The sequence below is a fragment of the Fukomys damarensis genome, unplaced genomic scaffold, assembly GCF_012274545.1.
Source record: "Fukomys damarensis isolate Sample0158 unplaced genomic scaffold, DMR_v1.0_HiC HiC_scaffold_23, whole genome shotgun sequence".
Classification (NCBI taxonomy): Eukaryota; Metazoa; Chordata; class Mammalia; order Rodentia; family Bathyergidae; genus Fukomys; species Fukomys damarensis.
Window position 1 is genome coordinate 48,841,439 of NW_022900935.1, and position 16,194 is coordinate 48,857,632.

At 48.1% G+C, this 16,194-nt stretch overlaps 1 protein-coding gene and 1 long non-coding RNA gene across 2 annotated transcripts in view; one reads left to right on the forward strand and one right to left on the reverse strand.

Annotated features, from left to right (window-relative positions):
• Marchf10 (membrane associated ring-CH-type finger 10) overlaps positions 1 to 16,194 on the reverse strand; it is a 90,260-nt gene that overhangs the window by 2,825 nt on the left and 71,241 nt on the right. The window contains exons 10-11 of the mRNA XM_019209485.2: positions 5,118 to 5,231; positions 1,153 to 1,195 (exon numbers count right to left, since the gene is read on the reverse strand). Of these exons, the coding sequence (XP_019065030.1) occupies positions 1,153 to 1,195; positions 5,118 to 5,231 (157 nt within the window). The remainder of the gene's footprint in view (positions 1 to 1,152; positions 1,196 to 5,117; positions 5,232 to 16,194) is intronic.
• Positions 11 to 16,194, forward strand: part of LOC117287334 — a 28,248-nt gene continuing 12,064 nt past the window's right edge. Inside the window, exon 1 of the long non-coding RNA XR_004518581.1 lies at positions 11 to 333. This is a non-coding gene — a long non-coding RNA (uncharacterized LOC117287334). The remainder of the gene's footprint in view (positions 334 to 16,194) is intronic.

Sequence of the window (16,194 nt, forward strand, 5' to 3'; positions counted from 1 at the left end):
TGGGCTCGGCCGGACCCCACCATCGCGCCCCGTGGGGTCCTTTTGTGCACGAAGCAGAGCTCCCCTCCCCTGTCTGCAAACGGCAGCCCCGTTTCCCAGGACTGCGTGCCCTGAATAATAAAAAAATTGGCTTCTCTAGGGTCGCAGCCTGGGCCCCGCCCCGGGGAGCTGAAAACTGGAACTTGTCTCCAGGCGGGCCTCTTGGGGGTTCCCCGAAGCGTCCCCGACACCCGCGGCTGTAAGGTCACCGGCCGAGGGTAGAAGAGAGGGTCCAGGGCTCCACCCCTCGCCCGAGGCCGAATCGCCGGGAGGGCCCAGGAATCTGTGTTTTGGGTAAGTTTTTTGGTGATCCCGATGGCCAGGCCAGCTTGGGAACGAACCGCTTGTAAAATTTCTCCTCAAGAACCTCTAGGGACCTAATTGTCATACCCCCTTAATTCACTGCAGTGTTTATTTCTCCTGCTGATGGAGAAGTTCCTCCTGAGTTTGACTTGGAGCGCTCCTGCTTTAATTAAATACATTTTCCCCTCCAGTTGGGATTTCTGTGGAATTAGGAACAGAGAGGAGACTTTTCCATACTGTTTGAAGACAGCTGTGCTCCCTCCTTTGCGGAACCTTACTCCAGAGACCTGTTTGCTTTGTTCAACCTCCGAATCCAACAGACCCACTTGATCGGGCCCAATGAGGAGGGAGTCGAATCGAGTCACTTGCTTGTCAATGAATGTGGTTCCTTTCAGGGTTTGGAAAGGAAAATTCCAGACAGGATCCTAGCAGGAGCCCACCCTTAACCCCCACCGCACTAAAGAAAAAAAGAAAATAAATAAAAATGCTCACCAAGTTCTGGGTTCTGGAGAAAAAGAAAAAAAAGGGAAGGAATAGAAAACAAAACAAAAAGCCTTACACTTGCTGATATACCCTCTTTCCCTTTGTTGATCCTTTTCCTTACTTTCTGGATGAATTAAAATTCTTATCTGCTCTGTGTCCAGCCTACTCGGACTGTTTGCGCAGCTACAGTTTCCCAAGCTTTGTGGGGTTATTTTTGCCTCTGGGTGGTGGTCATGACTTCCTCCCACAGCATCAGGTTTAAACACAGTAACAGAAAAAGAGTGATTTAGCAAACACTCAAAAGACAGGACTGACCCCCAAACCTACTTTCATTTTCTTCTGGTCTGGCTTGCGGGTGATTTCTTGACAACTATGAGAAAGAAGACAATGAGAAATGAATTGTTTTTCCGATGAAATTGTGAACAGATGTACAATTCCATAGTCTTGGGAATGTTCTAGGAATCCCTGACATCACCTTAAAGGGGCAGGAACGGTGGAGTTTCGGAGGGCTGTGTGGACACCCGGCATGGACAGGGCTTAGCCAGCTCCAGTGCCGCTGCAGGGATGACCTGGGTCACCTTTGCTGTTTTGGGGCTTCTAAATTTGGCACTGTGAACAGACTCGCCTCCCTTTCAGCAACTGATCTGAGTAGCAGAACCCTTTTCTGACGGTTCGAATCACTGTTGGCAGGCCGTGGGGTGAGGGCTGTGCTAATGGGCCACTTGCCTCTCCACTGGCTTTTAGACAATCGGTTGTATTCTCTGCTCAGCAGGAAGCAGAAGACCCATCAAGGCCCTGGGCGCTCTCTTTGTTCTGACTTTAAGGCATTTTATGTTCCAATAGGAAACAGTGTGTACTCCGTGGGAGCCCATTGTGCCGGGCTGCAAGGCTGTGGGCTCCTCTGCAGAGGGGCTGGTGCTCTTCCCCAAGAAGAAGCGGGGCTTTGTCACAGGCTGGGGTGCTGGACACTGTAACTGGGCAGCTGCCTGGCCAGTGCAGAGGCAGCTCTGGTACCTTAGTCCCTTTTTCTGCCCGTAGAGGGAGGGAGGCAGGGGAAGGATGGAATTTCGTCTCGGGTAGCAGGTCCTGGTTACACAGTAAATTATACCTCAGGATGATGTAACCCCCACCTCTGTTTTCACTGGGCTTCCGAGGCAACTTCGCCCTGCACTAGATTCTGTGCTAGGCGATCATGTCTAGGTAACCAACCCTCACTGCACCAAGAAGCTCCACCTTGGTGAGTAGGAAGTTTTTTCTAACTGGAGATCGAACCTGGACTTTTCATATTTTGGGTAGATTTGGTCTTGGTTTTGTAGAAATTGAGTATTATTGAGAGGGGCCCTGGACATGGTCCATCCGGCCAAAGGAGTGCGTGGACCCATGGGATTTGAAAGCTACTCCTAGATTCAGCCTGCCCTCACCCCTGCAGTCCCCTCAGGGGCCACCTGGCCTGTGTTTTCATCATCAGCGGCACAGCTCCTACAGAAGACCAATGAGACGAGACAAGATCCAGGCCAGGAGGAAACCCAGGATGTGGGTCTGGGGGAGCAGAGCCCAAATAGTGGGCTGCCCCCTGTAGGTGTGAAATAAAAGTGGCAGGAAGGCAAATCCAGTTAGCCTCACCTCCAAGGGCAGCCTGTGTCCCCCTCAGACTGACAGAGAGTCATGAGGGGGCAGGTGCGGCTGTGTAAGTCCTGTGTTCTTTGGAGATGCGCCCATCGTGGCATCTGGAAAGCCTGCTTTCTGCTGGGAACGGGCAGAGAACAGCAGCAGTACTTCCTTCGGCCCCCCCACTTTCTCCACACTCATTCTGTGCGACCCTCATGAGTCCCCTAATTGCTCTGTGCCATTTCAGCAGCTCCCCAGCTAGCCCTCCGCCAAATCTCTTTAGCCTCCGGGGTCATACCTGAGTCCTTCCTGTCGGGGTGCCCGCCTGTACCTCCAGCTCACTCTCTGCCAGCCCAAGCCACGAAACTCCTTCTCTGCCAACATAGGCGTCTTTCCATGTCTCGACATCACTGCATTTCCCTCTGCACGGAACACCGTTTCCTCCCTCCTCACCCCTGTCTGACTGTCTCCGAGATTCAGTCTAACCATGTCTACCTTGGGTCAGCTGAGAGGAGTTTTGCTACCAGGCTGTCCACGAAGACTGGCAACGTGGGATGAGACCTGATGGATTAAAAGCAAGGCCTCCCCGGCACTAGCTGCAGTCCCTGAAGAGCCCAGCTGTGGTGTCCATCCTGGAGAAAGGGTAGGAGGAGGCAAGACTGGGGGTTCCTCATTTCATCTAATTGCTGGGTGTTCCTCCTCATCTGCCCTGGTCTTCTATCAAGACACAAGCACAGTTTGGGGTACGCTTGGTTACAAGTGTATCCTCTTTTCTGTCTCTGAGTCCTGATAAGTTGTGTCTTACTTGTCTCTGCATTTCCAGGATCTAATTTAGAATTGGGCATATAGTAAGGGTGCAGAATAAATGAGTATGCCTTGAATTTAAAAGTGTTCATTACCTAGAATACTGTTCTTTCTATTAAGTTGTACTTTTACTGTCGCCAAAATGTAAGTCAAGACTTGCTTCCTGCATCCTTTTGTTTGTTTGGTTGGTTTTTTGAGACAGGATCTCACTGTGTAGTTCAGGCTGGTCTTGAACTCACTGTGTAGCCCAGGCTGGCCTCAAACTCCCGGAAAGCCTCCTGCTTCAACCTCCCAACTGCTGAGATTACAAGTGTGCGCCCCTGTGGCTGGACTGAGCATCTATTGTATACTAGGCAATTTTTAGGCACTGGAGAACTGTGGGATACGAAAGGGATAAGCGTTCCATGCCCAAGTTGCTAATGAATGCCCCCAACCCTTGCACTCCACTTCCTTACTCAGCAGTCATTTGGCACATTTGAAATCACCCAGTGTTCCTGGGACCCACAGTGCCTGAGGCATAGTCAGTGGTCAGCTATGACTCTCTGTGTGCCCAGCATCAGGAAAGACAGGCAGAGAAGGCCTACATCACAGGAAGCCCCTAGCAGGGAAAATGCTGTAATTTCACAGCCTCTAGGAATGCGCCGAACCTGAATTCTCTTGCCCAGGAGCCCCAGGAGCTACTTTCTGGTAATTTCCAGATTTATAAATACGTGAGTGTCATCTCCTAACTTGACCCTAAGTGCCTCACAGAGAAGGGTCTCATGGCATCACTTTCCCCGTCCCATGGTCTCAGCAGGACTGTGCATGCCAAAGTGAGGACACAGTGACTGCCACCGATAAGATAACAGCCATTTGTCACTGCTTTGTCTTGTTTGGTTTGGTACCAGGGATTGAACTCGGGTCCTTGGGCTTGCGAGGCAGGTGGCGGAACCACTGAGCTAAATCCCCGGTCCTGTCATGGGTTTCTTAATGAGACGGCCAGGAAGCCAAAGTGAATAAACTCCTCCAGTTTTGGTAGGTAAGACCTTCTGACAGGAGTAGAAGTCAAGACCCAAGCTTCCTGGAGTGTCTTGGGAACTCTAAGAGTATAGGTGCCCCAGGCATGACCTTAGGGAAAGGGATGCTCCTGTCCTCAGAGATCTCTTGCCTGGCCTGGTCATAGTGAGCCATTTGATGGAGAGGGAAGTCCTGTGGGGCTCAAGGGGCTGGCTTGACAATGGCCAAGTGTACTAGGATACGTCACAGGTCAGACCGTCATTGAGTTTGCAAAGGCCAAAGCCCAGCTAGTAAGAGAGCCAAGACTCTCCCTCCATACCACGTAGGCTCCTCAAGGGCCCAGTCCTCTTATTAAAGGAAAGACAGCCACAGATGGCTGTTCCTGTTCCTACTAAATACATTTTCATTACTGTAAATGGGGCCACAACCATCAGTACCTTTATTTCCTCGATCACACACACACACACACACACACACACACACACACACACACACACGGTGACATAATGTGCCTTGGGATCTGAAGCAAAACAGGAAGAAGGGCTAATCATCTCTCCTTTGGGAAGGTACCACTTTTTTACAGATCTTCCACGCTTGGGCACGGCCAAATCCAGTGCACATCCAGCACCGTCATCCCTGTTGGCCTCCATTTTGGGAAGCAAATATTCCTAGGAAGTCTCTCAAGTACATGACCATTTAATTACTACTCCCTATCACTTACTTTCCAGCCAGAGGGTCATTGTATATGCACTCAGCAGCCACCGAATCTTAGTCCTAAAAACGACAGTTCCGTATCCTACCAAGTGACTGTGAGGAACTTAATAAACACCACCACAGGGTTTTCCAGGCTGCAGCAGATGGCGCCAGGTCAGGGCCAGACTTACCCTTTCTCTCACTATCCGCCTATAGTCAAGGCTCATGAGTTCTGCAAACCTCTGTTCATACAGGCGAAGCAGCAGCATCAGGTACAAGCCTGAATTCATCAGCTCACTTTGTGCCTAAACACGGAAGAAAGCTCCTAAGTTCATCTACCAAGTATTCATGATCCTAATCACGGGATGGAGAGTAAAAAGACTAAGAAGGGGCAAGAGCTCAAGGCTCCAAGGAAGTCTTGCCCTTGGAGAGCAGAGGGCGGAGCAGAAGGTGGCCCAGGGCAGAGGCAGGCAGTCATCCTGCAGTTCTCTAGCACCCCAGGGCAGGACGCTTTGAGAGTGCAGTTTGCCAGGCTCAGTCCCATCCTGCAGACATTTGTGGAGAGGTTACCTGTGTTGTGGGCAGCGCAGGGAAAAACCTCAGTGCTTCCCACCGGACCCTGTCACCTGATGTTGGCGAGAGAGCCTCTGAGGTGAGCCGTATGCTGGGCGCTACAGTGGAGGGCCAAGGGGAGGAACGATTGGGTGAGAGGGACTTCAGCAGGTAGCTAGGGAGTTGCCAAGGCCTCTCAGAACATGCAGTGGGTAGGATTCCCTCCTGGCTGGCGTGGCCACTGTAGATCAGGTAGGTATTTGCTTTGGATTTTTAAAACAGCTCGGCATGGGCTGGGGAAGTGGCGAGCAGGGACCAACCACATAAGGCAGAAGTGAGCAGTCTGCACATTGTGACATTTGTATGTATGGAGCTGCTGGTGTCCTTGACCACAGGAATAAAAAGGACAAGATGTAGCTTAGAAAAACAAATTTCACTGAACAATCTGAGCCCCAGGTGCCGCAAGTGCACCTTATTTTCACCGGTACTCCTTTGCCCAGCACCTCTCTGTTCTATACCTTCCTCCCTTTACAACGGGGCTTTCTATTCTACTTAAGGTCCCCTTCTGCTGGCTGCTCTATTGTCATTTAACCCCTAGACAGTGGGCCGAGGCAGGGTCCTGTGTGGCACTGGGAACCACAGGGCCTTTGCTTGAGCTTTCTTTCATCTGTTACTTTCACATGTCCGTCTTAAATGCTGTTTTCCTGCCGTTCTACCTGGCTATGTCTGTGACTTTCTAACAGCTGTCACAGATGTCACCTCTGTGGAAGCCTTTCTGAAGGACCTCATTTGCTGCAGTCATTCCTTTGCTCCTGACTCCTAAACTGTGTCTTTATTTTGTACAGCACATCTTGCATTTGTTAATACTCTCTCCCTCTCTCCTCTCTCTCTCCCTCCCTCCCTCCCTCCCTCTCTCTCTCCCTCCCTCTCTCTCTCTCCCTCTCTCTCTCTCTCTCTCTCTCTCTCTCTCTTTCTCTCTCTCCTACCTATCATCTATTTACCTCTCTCTCTCTATATATATAGGGGAATAAACATGCCTGTCAATCTTAGCACTGGACCATTCCCCAGCTCATTTTTGGCTTTTTTTGTGACAGGAAGGCTGTGTTTTATTTTTCTGGTGGTTGGACTAGATGCTGCACAGGGAGGGTAGGGTTATTTCACCATGGGGCCTTGGTTGTCAGCTCCTTGGCTGTGCTCAAGGCCTCACCCCTCGGCCTGTAATACATGTGTAGTGTTAGTAACACGCTACCCTGCAGAGAAGAGGGGAGGCACTTTCATTCCCCACCTGTCCCCATGGCAAATCTTGGGGTGCTCCAGACTGTGCTCAGGAAGCAGCCTACTCTGGGGGACTAAAATCCCCCCAGCAGAGGCAAGGCTCTCTACATCACCCTTGGGCAGAGCAGTAACGAGGCACAGATAGGACCCAGAGACCCTTCAGTCTCATCTTCCTGCAGCGGCAGTGGCATCTCAACTGCCCACTTGCCTCTCTGTTCTCGGAGACGGAGGCACCTCAGGAAGCTGGTGCGAACAGGCCTCTTCCAGGACTGAATAACCGCCGGGGAAGGTGCAGAGCAGGGATCAAAGTGCCCTTCCCTCTGAATCTTGCCGGCTCCGGATCTCCGTGACAACTGGCCTCAAGGTCACCGCTCCAGGCCACACTCCAGCATCCTGCAGGTCCGTCTTTAAAGGCTTCAGCCTGACGTCCTCAGCAGTTAGCTCCTATTTTTAGCTTTTGGTCATGTTTTCTGTGCTTTGCTGACCTTGGCCCAGAGCAAGCGGAGAACGCATTGCTTGTTTTCCCTTTTTGTTTTGCACACCTCCTACTACTTCCCTGAAAGTCATACCCGCACCTCCCTTTAGGACTATCTCCAAAGCCGCCACCACCTCTGGGAAACCTTCCTAATGTGCTTTTTAGCAGCTGCACCCCAAATAAGCCTTGTCTCTGCTGGTTTTCCTGGCCCCGGCTTCCCTCTGCGGTAAGGGGCTGGAGGTTTTCTCTCCAGCCCTGTTTTTGCCAGGGAGCCTTTATGCGAGAAGCACTCTGATTCATAATGGCAAATCAATCAGCTCAAAAATGGCTTGGAACTATCAGGTTTGTCAAAGCATTCAGGGAAATCGTTTACTTTTTATGACTCAATAAGGCCTGGAGGCATGCAGATGGGGAAACATCCACTAATGTTTTCTGCAGATAATTTGAAAAGTCACTCCGAGCAGATTGTGTCTCTTCTCTGTTCTGTGGGAGGAATCTGTCACGCAGAGCCATACATCTCGCTGCTCGCCTCCTTTACGTGTGCCCTTCGCAGAGCTTGTGATGCCTGACACGGGGTCGGGCCAGCCAATCAGAGCACACGCTGACAGGCAACCCAGAGTCACCCTTTCTACTCCGAGCCACATGTGGGAGAGGGATCTGCTCACGGAGAGTTCCACAGCGTTTGCTCCGCAGGGCCAAACTAGATTTCGGAGCGTTATTTATTGGAGTTGCTTCTGATCCACTTCTGCCTTTGACCCAATCATACCAACTCAGCCTCCCATGCAGAGTTCTTCTGTCATCAGACGGAAGGGACGGGGGTGGTAGGATGATGTGGGGACACTTGGAAAAGAGAAGGCTTGTGCAGCAACGGACATGAGCTCTCAGGAGCTCAGCCCACCTGCCAGTTGTTTTTCCTTTCTTTCTCTCTCCTTTCTCCCGCCCTTCATTTTGTTAATATTCACTTTGGCCAAGAGGTTTGCTAGTGATGGAAATGCTCAGTGCCCAGGTGCTGCACGTGAAGAAGCTGACATCCTAGGGGATGTTCTGTGACGTCTTCAAGGTTGTTCCAGAGACGCTCCCATCTCTGAGGGTAGTCAGAGGACTGTGCGGGTCCAGGGACTTGTGTCCTGGGCTGGGTTAGAGCAAGTCTCGGTCCTGTGTTTCAGAGCAAGGATAGCAGAGGCCCACAGAGACCCTGCTGTGAGGCAGAGCAAAGATGACAAGAGTTCTCGATTCTATGACACAGGGCACACAGCCCTGGAAACTGCATGGGAGAAGGTGGGCAGCCTGGGGCCTTCGAATGCAGTGACTTTCTTTAGACAAAGAGCTTTAACTGTGCAGGGCCAGGAAATCCCTGTTCTGCTTGTTTACCTCATGTGCCATGTAAATTGAACTAACAGAGGTGGACGTAGTATGTCGCCAAACAAAAATATCCTAACCAAGCCGGCATGGTGGCATTCGCCTATAATCCCACTACTCAGGAGGCTGAGGCAGGAGGAGGATCGCTGTGAGTTCGAGACCAGCCTGACCGGCATGGTCATTCGCCTATAATCCCACTACTCAGGAGGCTGAGGCAGGAGGAGGATCGCTGTGAGTTCGAGACCAGCCTGGGCTACATAGTGAGTTCCAGGTCAGCCTCAACTACATAGTGAGAGCCTGTCTCAAAAAAACCACAAAACAAAACAAAATATCCTAACCAGGACAACAAAGGTAAGAATTAAAGATGGGATCCAGGTACCTCGTCTGTGAGGGCTTGGCTGAGCTCTTGTTTGTACCTGTGCTTCTAGTGCCTTTATATAGTGTGCACTCCGTAAATAAGTGGACAGATGAGCCAGTGAGAGCAAAACCTGGAATTGTGCATGCCCCTTCTGATCTTTGCATACCAGGGCTATTGCTCACCAACCAGCTTCCTTATCAGGAGGCAGTGAGTGTGTTGGTCTTAGTACATACAGTAGGTGCTCAATAAGAATATTTATTTATTTTTTGAGGTATGGGGGAACTGAACCCAGGCCCTTTGCACTGAGCTACATCCCTAGCCTTTTAAAAATTTTTAAATTTTGCTAAGTTGTGAACTTGCCCAGGCTCTGCTTGTTCTTGTGATCCTCCTGCCTCAGCTTCCTGCATACTAAAATTACAGGCATGCACCACCACACCCAGCTCACAGTAAGAGTTTTCAAAGTAAGTTAAACTTTTATGTTACGTGTGTTTTGCCACAGCTTTTAATAATGCTACTTGGCCCATCCCAGTCCAATTAAATCAGAATCTCTAGGGTTGATCAACATGTCAATAAGAAAAAAATAAATAAAACATACAGCTAAAGGTTAAAAGTTGTTATCTGGAAGAATGTTATTGTGGGAGATTTTTGTGTATTTTTATAATCAAAGCAAAACAAGAGAAAATAACTAAGGAAGATGCATAAGAAAAAAGCCAGCTACTTAGTTGAGGTCAAGAGACAGCCAGGTTGAGCTGAAGCCAGTTTTATATCTCTTCTGGTTTTGTTCCTTTGTACACATCTAGATTTGGCACCAGCTACTCTACTGCTCACAAAAGGAACCCATTTGCCAAGAAGGGACCAATGCTGAGGGTGGCTCAGAGGCTGGCTGGTGGCTTGGATAAGTGGAGAAGGGGCTAGGCCTTCAGAAGCACAGGTTAGGCATCGACACTGTTGGCCTGGGGGGCGTCCCAGCTGGGCAGTCCCTGCAGCGAGCCCGCTGTGCCTAGGGACATTGCTGGAGTTCTAGTACATCCTTGTAGCTTTGTGTTAGACAACAGCTGCTTCAGACTTTGTCCGCAGAGAGTTTCTGAATTTGTCTGAATCACACTTCCCTGGAGTCTCCAGTTTAACTCAGACTGTTAGCAAACAGACACTATTAAATTCACAACAGGCCACTGGAACAGGCAGAATTGCTGCAAAAGTGTGAGCACTCAACAGCTTTCCACCGGCAAGTAAATATCGTGCTTTTCAGTGGCACAGGCTTCCTCAGCAGGTAAACGCTGCGGTTCTCCCTGAACCCTGGTGTTCTACCACCAAGGTGGGTTTGCAATCAAGGTTCTACTTGTGATGATAAGGAAGGGCATCTTCCAAAGGCTTTGATGGGCTGTCAACCTCTCACAGAAACTAATGTAAGGTCTTTCCTGCTTCCAGGAGAGCAATTTCTGTGCTGGATGTCCTCCATTTCCCCCCTAGAGCCACTCTGCTCCTTGCTTTGTGGCCTTCAGGTACCCATCGTTGGTACCACTAGGCTTCCTTGACCTCTGGCTTCCCGATGGGTTTGGTAGTGGTTTTGCCCGGCAGAGAGCAGAGGGTGGAGGAGAAAGAGCCCGGATGTTTGTTCCCGTTGTTCTTCGGCAGTGATGTGGCCATGGCTGATTTCCTCTACTGAACAGCTAAGTTCTCCTGGTCCAGGGAGGCGCCCCTTGTCACAGGAGGCCTGGGGTGGCTACACTGCTTGTCCTCGTTCCTTGCTGCTTTCTTTTGCTGCTCACTTTTTGCCCTTCATTTAGATGCCGTCACTCAGCCTGCTAAGATAATTAATGTTGCAATTTCTTTTTAGCATGTGCTGGTGGCCATCATCTCTTCCCGGGGGATGCTGAGGGCCAGGTATGAGTACGAGCCCGGTGTGGGCCAGTTGGCTTTATTGGTTTAAGGATGACTCCAGTCTGGTCCCTGGTGACAAAGAGGTTGGGCACCTCTGTGGCTCTGCTGTGGCAATTCTCTTACACTAAGAGCCTTCTCTGTGTTTATTGGGTGACTTAGCTGTGTCTTCTCCTACAGGGCACCTTTGGGGAAGGCACTAGGATTTAGGTTCAGCTCTTAGCCAAAGCTGATGTGCCTTTCAGGGGAACAGGCTTCTTCCCCAGGCTACTGAAAGCACACTTTCATACAAGTGAAAAAACTGGCTGTTATCAGGTCAAGTCTACAAAGACCCCTGAGAAATGGACAGTACATGGTTATAGCGCGCAGTAGAGGAGTAACAGAAAGTGCGTGGGACCGGAAGGGTGGAGGCGTCAGCTGGGGCTTCCAGGTTCCTGATGTCTGCAGAGAGTACCGCTAGTGTTCTGGGGAAGCATCCTCGCAGGGCACATCCTGCTCAGGAAGCCGAACAGGCTCCGCCTCCGAGAAGGATCTACTTTTTGAGATAAACCTGTCGGCACCCAGGCTGGCACCCTGAACCCAGGCACTCAGAAGGCCTGGTTCCTTTCAAGAGTTTGACTCCAATATGCTCCGCTTTCAAGAACGTGGATCTCTCTCTGTTTCATCTCAGACTTTAGGCATGGGTTGAGTGCTAGGAAACCCTCAGGCCTCGAAATACTGAATTTATTTATTAAGCGGTTTTTTTGTTTTCCTTCATCTCCCTTCCTTCCTTCCTTTCTTCCTTCTTTCTTTTTCTTTCCTCCTCCCCTCCCCTCTCTTTCTCTCTCTTTTCTTTCTCCAACCTCCTGATGACCTGCAATGCTGACATGGCTTTGTGCTCACTATATCAAATTTACTGATTACATTATTCCAGTATTCTTCATTTTTATCAATATTTGGTTCCTTTGTCTAGCACCTTAGGATTTTAAAAAATTATCATCATCATCATCATCATTGTTATTTTGTACTGAGGATTGAACTCAGGACCTTGTGCTTTTGAGGCAGGTGTGGAGCCACTGAGCTAAATCCCCAGCCCCTAGCACTTTAGGATTAAAAAAAAAGAAATTACAGAATTGCTCAGACCACACATATCATTTTGACTCAGCTGTCAAAATGTTTTCAGAAAAAAGTCTAGACGCAGGCTAATGATCTGAAAGCTGAGGGGAGTCCCCCCTTTGAAGGGTGACAGTTTGATTGTTAACAATGATTCTATAGTTTTAAAATGATGTGCTTTGCAGCCATGACTATTAATCATCTTTTGAACCATTTTAAAAGGAAGGACATTTTAAAATTGTAATGGTGATGTTGGGCTGCCTTCATTTGGCAAATATTTATTGATTGCTTATTATGTGCTAGGCACTTTCTAGATCAGAACAATCCAGTACAATACAATGTGAGGCAGAAAAGCTAACCACATTTGAAAAATAATTAGAAAATAATGTGAAAAATTCTAGTAGCCACATTAAGCAAAAATAAGTCAGCGAAATTAATATCAACAATATATTTTATCAGTCTGATACATGCAGAGTATCATTCTGGCATTTAATTACAGTTAGTGATGGGGATACATCCTGAGAAATATGTTGTCACGTGCAGTCACAGTGCACTCACACGAACGCTGCCGGCAGCGACCACCCTGCAACAGACTGTCCGGCACACACCAGGTATGTCTGGCCCATCATGAACTGAAAGGTTCTTATGAGGCACACGTTTGCAGTGTAAAGTTATTCATATGATGCTCTACATTTTTTTCCTTTGTATTAAGTCTTTGAGAAAGTCTGCCTCTCCTTCAATTGTCAAGGCTAATTGTTCAGGGTACAGAATTCTTTAAATTCTTCAGCACTTTAAATATTTCACTCCACACTCATATGGTTTCCGAGAAGTTGGATGTCGTTTTTATCTTTGCTTTGACACAGGGAAGGTGTCACCTCCCCACTAGCTTCTCTCAGGATTTTTTTCATTTATTTTTTTTCATTTTAATACGCTGTCATGGTGTAGCTCCCCCCCCCACCACCATATGTCTTGCTTGCTGTATTCTGAGCCTCCTAAGTTTCTGGTTTTGTGTCTCACATTAATTTTGGGGAAACTTTCAGCCATGATTCTTTCAAATATTTCTTCTATCTCTTCCTTCTCCTCCTTCCTCTCCTCCTCCTCTTCAGTATTGGGCATTGAACCCAAGGGTGTTCTACCAGTCTTCCCACCAGATGGCTTCAAGGCTAGGGGGCTGCATTCCCAGACTTTTTTACGTTTTATTTTGAGATAGTGTCTTGCTAAATTGCCTGGGCTGGGCTTTGAACTTGCAATTTTTCTGCCTCAGCCTCTCCGGTAGCTGGGATTACAGGAATGTGCCACTGTGCCTGGCTTCTTCCTCTCCTTTGGCATTTCTGCCATGTACTTATTACAATGCTATAGTTTGGATATTAAATGTTCCTCAAAAACCCAAATATTAAGATTGTGGCCCCTAGGGAGGTGTTACTGGGAAGCGGTGGAAACTTAGGAGGTAGGTCCTTAGGCCTTTGGAGGAGTTGCCTTGAAGGGGACTGTGGGGACCCCACTGCTTTCTCCTTTTTGCTTCCTGAACATGAGGCAAGCAGTTTGCTGTACCATGTACTTCCTGCTGCTGCTCCCTGGCAGACCTACCAGAGACCCAAACCCATGGGTCTGCCCTATCTTGTACTCGAACCTCCACAACTATGAGACAACATATAGCTTTTCTACTTATAAGTTATCTCAGGTATTTTGTTAAAGTGATGGGAAGCTGACTAATATGTACACCTTTTGTATAATTGCTCCACAAGTCTTGGATTCCTGCATTTTTTTCCTTTAGCCTTTTTTCTCTTTGCTTTTCAGTTTGAGCAAGCATTCTTTAAACTCAGAGATACTTTCCTTAATCTGTGCAGAGTCTACTAATAAGATCATCAAAGACTCTTCATTTCCTTTACAGTGCATTTGATCTACAGCATCTCTTTTTCTTAGAATTTCCATTTCTCTGCTTATATTACCTATCCTTGTCGTGCTGTCTACTTCATCTGTTAGAGCTTTTAGTGTATAGTTGCTGTTTTAGTGTATATATAGTGTCTTAGTTGTTTTATATTCCTGTCCTGGTAGTTCCAATACCCCTGCCATATCTAAACCTAGTTTTTTTTGTGGGGGTAGGGGGTATCAGAGATCGAACTCGGGACCTTGCACTTGCGAGACAGGCAGCGGCACCACTGAGCTAAATCCCCAGCCCTTTAAACCTAGTTCTATGGCGAGCTCTGTCTCTTTGGATTGTGCTTTTCACCTTTGGTTGCCTTGTAACTTTTTGTTTGATAGCTGGGCATGATGTAATAGAACTGCTATCAATAGGCCTTTATAACATCGTGGTAAGGGGTGAGAAGAAGGCAGCATTCCTAGGTCTCCGTGTCTTAGCCTGGGCCTTGGGACTGTGAACTTCATGCAAGCTTTTCAGTCCTCCTACCAAATGGCTACAAGGGGCTGGAGTTGATATTTCTCTTCTCCCAGATTAGTTAGACTCTGGTTAAACCCTTTCTCCTGAAGGCAGAACAGTTCTCTGGCATATATCAACGTGCTTACTTTTCTCTTTTCCCTGTTAGAAGTGTGAAGGGATTTTTCTCTGAAATTCACTCTAAGAACATGGTTGAGCTCCTGCAGATAAAACTCACAAGAGCATGGAGACACCCGTATAACTGGGTTCCCCTGGAGTTTTTGACTTTCAGATTTGTCCACACGGAGCCGTTAGCATTTCACTAATTACAGGTGAGTTTCTGTACCCAGCACTGGTTCCCAGAGGTTTCTGTACATGAATCTTTGCTCTAGAAATTATGATTCTTTTTATTTTCCTGTCTCTCTAATTTTACGGGCAGGGTTTGCCCAGTGAGCTCTCTCTTCTTACTGATCTAAGAACTATTGACTTTTCAGTTTGTTCAGCTTTTTACTTGCTGTAGGACGGAGTGAAGACTTACAAGCTTCTTACATGCTGAACTGGAAAGCATTTTAAACCTTTGAAGTGTGTTGTGTGCTATGGTTTGTTTCCCCCAGGGGGTCATGTTTTTTAATTTAATTTGCATTGTTATGAGTCGGGTAAGTATCTCTCAAAGGTCCCTGTGTCACAGTTTGGTCTCCAGGGTGGTGTGACTGGGAGATGGTGGAGGCTTTAGGAGGTGGAGCCTAGTGAGAGGTACTAGAGTCATTGGGGTCCGGCCCTTGAAGGGCACTGTGGGGGCCCAATCTCCTTCTCTGTCCTGGATGAAGAGGTGAGAAATTTTCTCCACCGCATGTTCTTACCATAAAGTGCTCACCAGAGGCCCAAAGTAATGGGACCATTCAGTCTTGGAGAGTCAATTCTTGGAGACCAGAATCTCTATGAGGCAAATATCCCTTGTTTAAATAAGGTAATTGCCTTGGGCGTTTCATTATAGTGTTTGAAAGCTGACTAACACTCTCATTATGAAACATACTGAAAAGTGGGGGACAATCTGACTGGTATGAGGTAGTGCTTTTGGGAAGTGATTAGGATTAAATAAGGTCATCATGATTGATTGACTCCTTCCTGGTGGTTTATAAGAAGAGGGAAAGAGATCAGAACACACATGCACCTGTACTCCATTGTCTCTTGCCACGTGATGCCATACCCCACCTCAAGACTCTGCCAGAACAAAGGCCATGATGTGGGCTCTTGAATTTATGAAGTAGAATAGTGAACTAAATAAACCTCTGGGGTTTCTTGTTCTTTTTTTGTTTTTTTGTTCTCATCATTAGGAAAAGGGCCACAACATGGACCATCACTGCTCCTGTGGCCCCAAATCTCTTTCAAAGATGCCCAGCTTTGGGTATTTTTTATCATATGAAAAAATAGATCAAAACAGCTTATGGTGGTCCATGTGGCAGAAGGGTTCACAGTGGAGAGAACCAGTGGTGGGAGATTAAGAAAGACAGAGATGTAAGTATAGGTGGGGCCAGGTAGGGCTCTAACTCCTGATGGTAGGAAAAGACCCCAGGCAGAGGGCCAAACATTTATTTCTAGTGGTGCAGGTAAGGGGAGTGCAGAGGGAGGTAAAAGGGGCTGGTCTGTAACCCAAGCCAGGGGAGCAGCTAAGGTCTGCAGGACAGCATGCTTGATGCTTCTCTGGTGAATGGGCAGGGAAGAAAACAGCCCTCTCCTTGCCTGACCATAGTGATCTACATTGCAGTGCTCCCACCGACAGCATGCATGTAACATTAAATTAGTTGACATTTTATAGTTTTTTTGGTACCGAATATTGGTGTATGTTTAGCACTTACACCATTTTTTTTTTGTACCAGGGTTCGAACTCGGGTCCGTTGCAAGGCA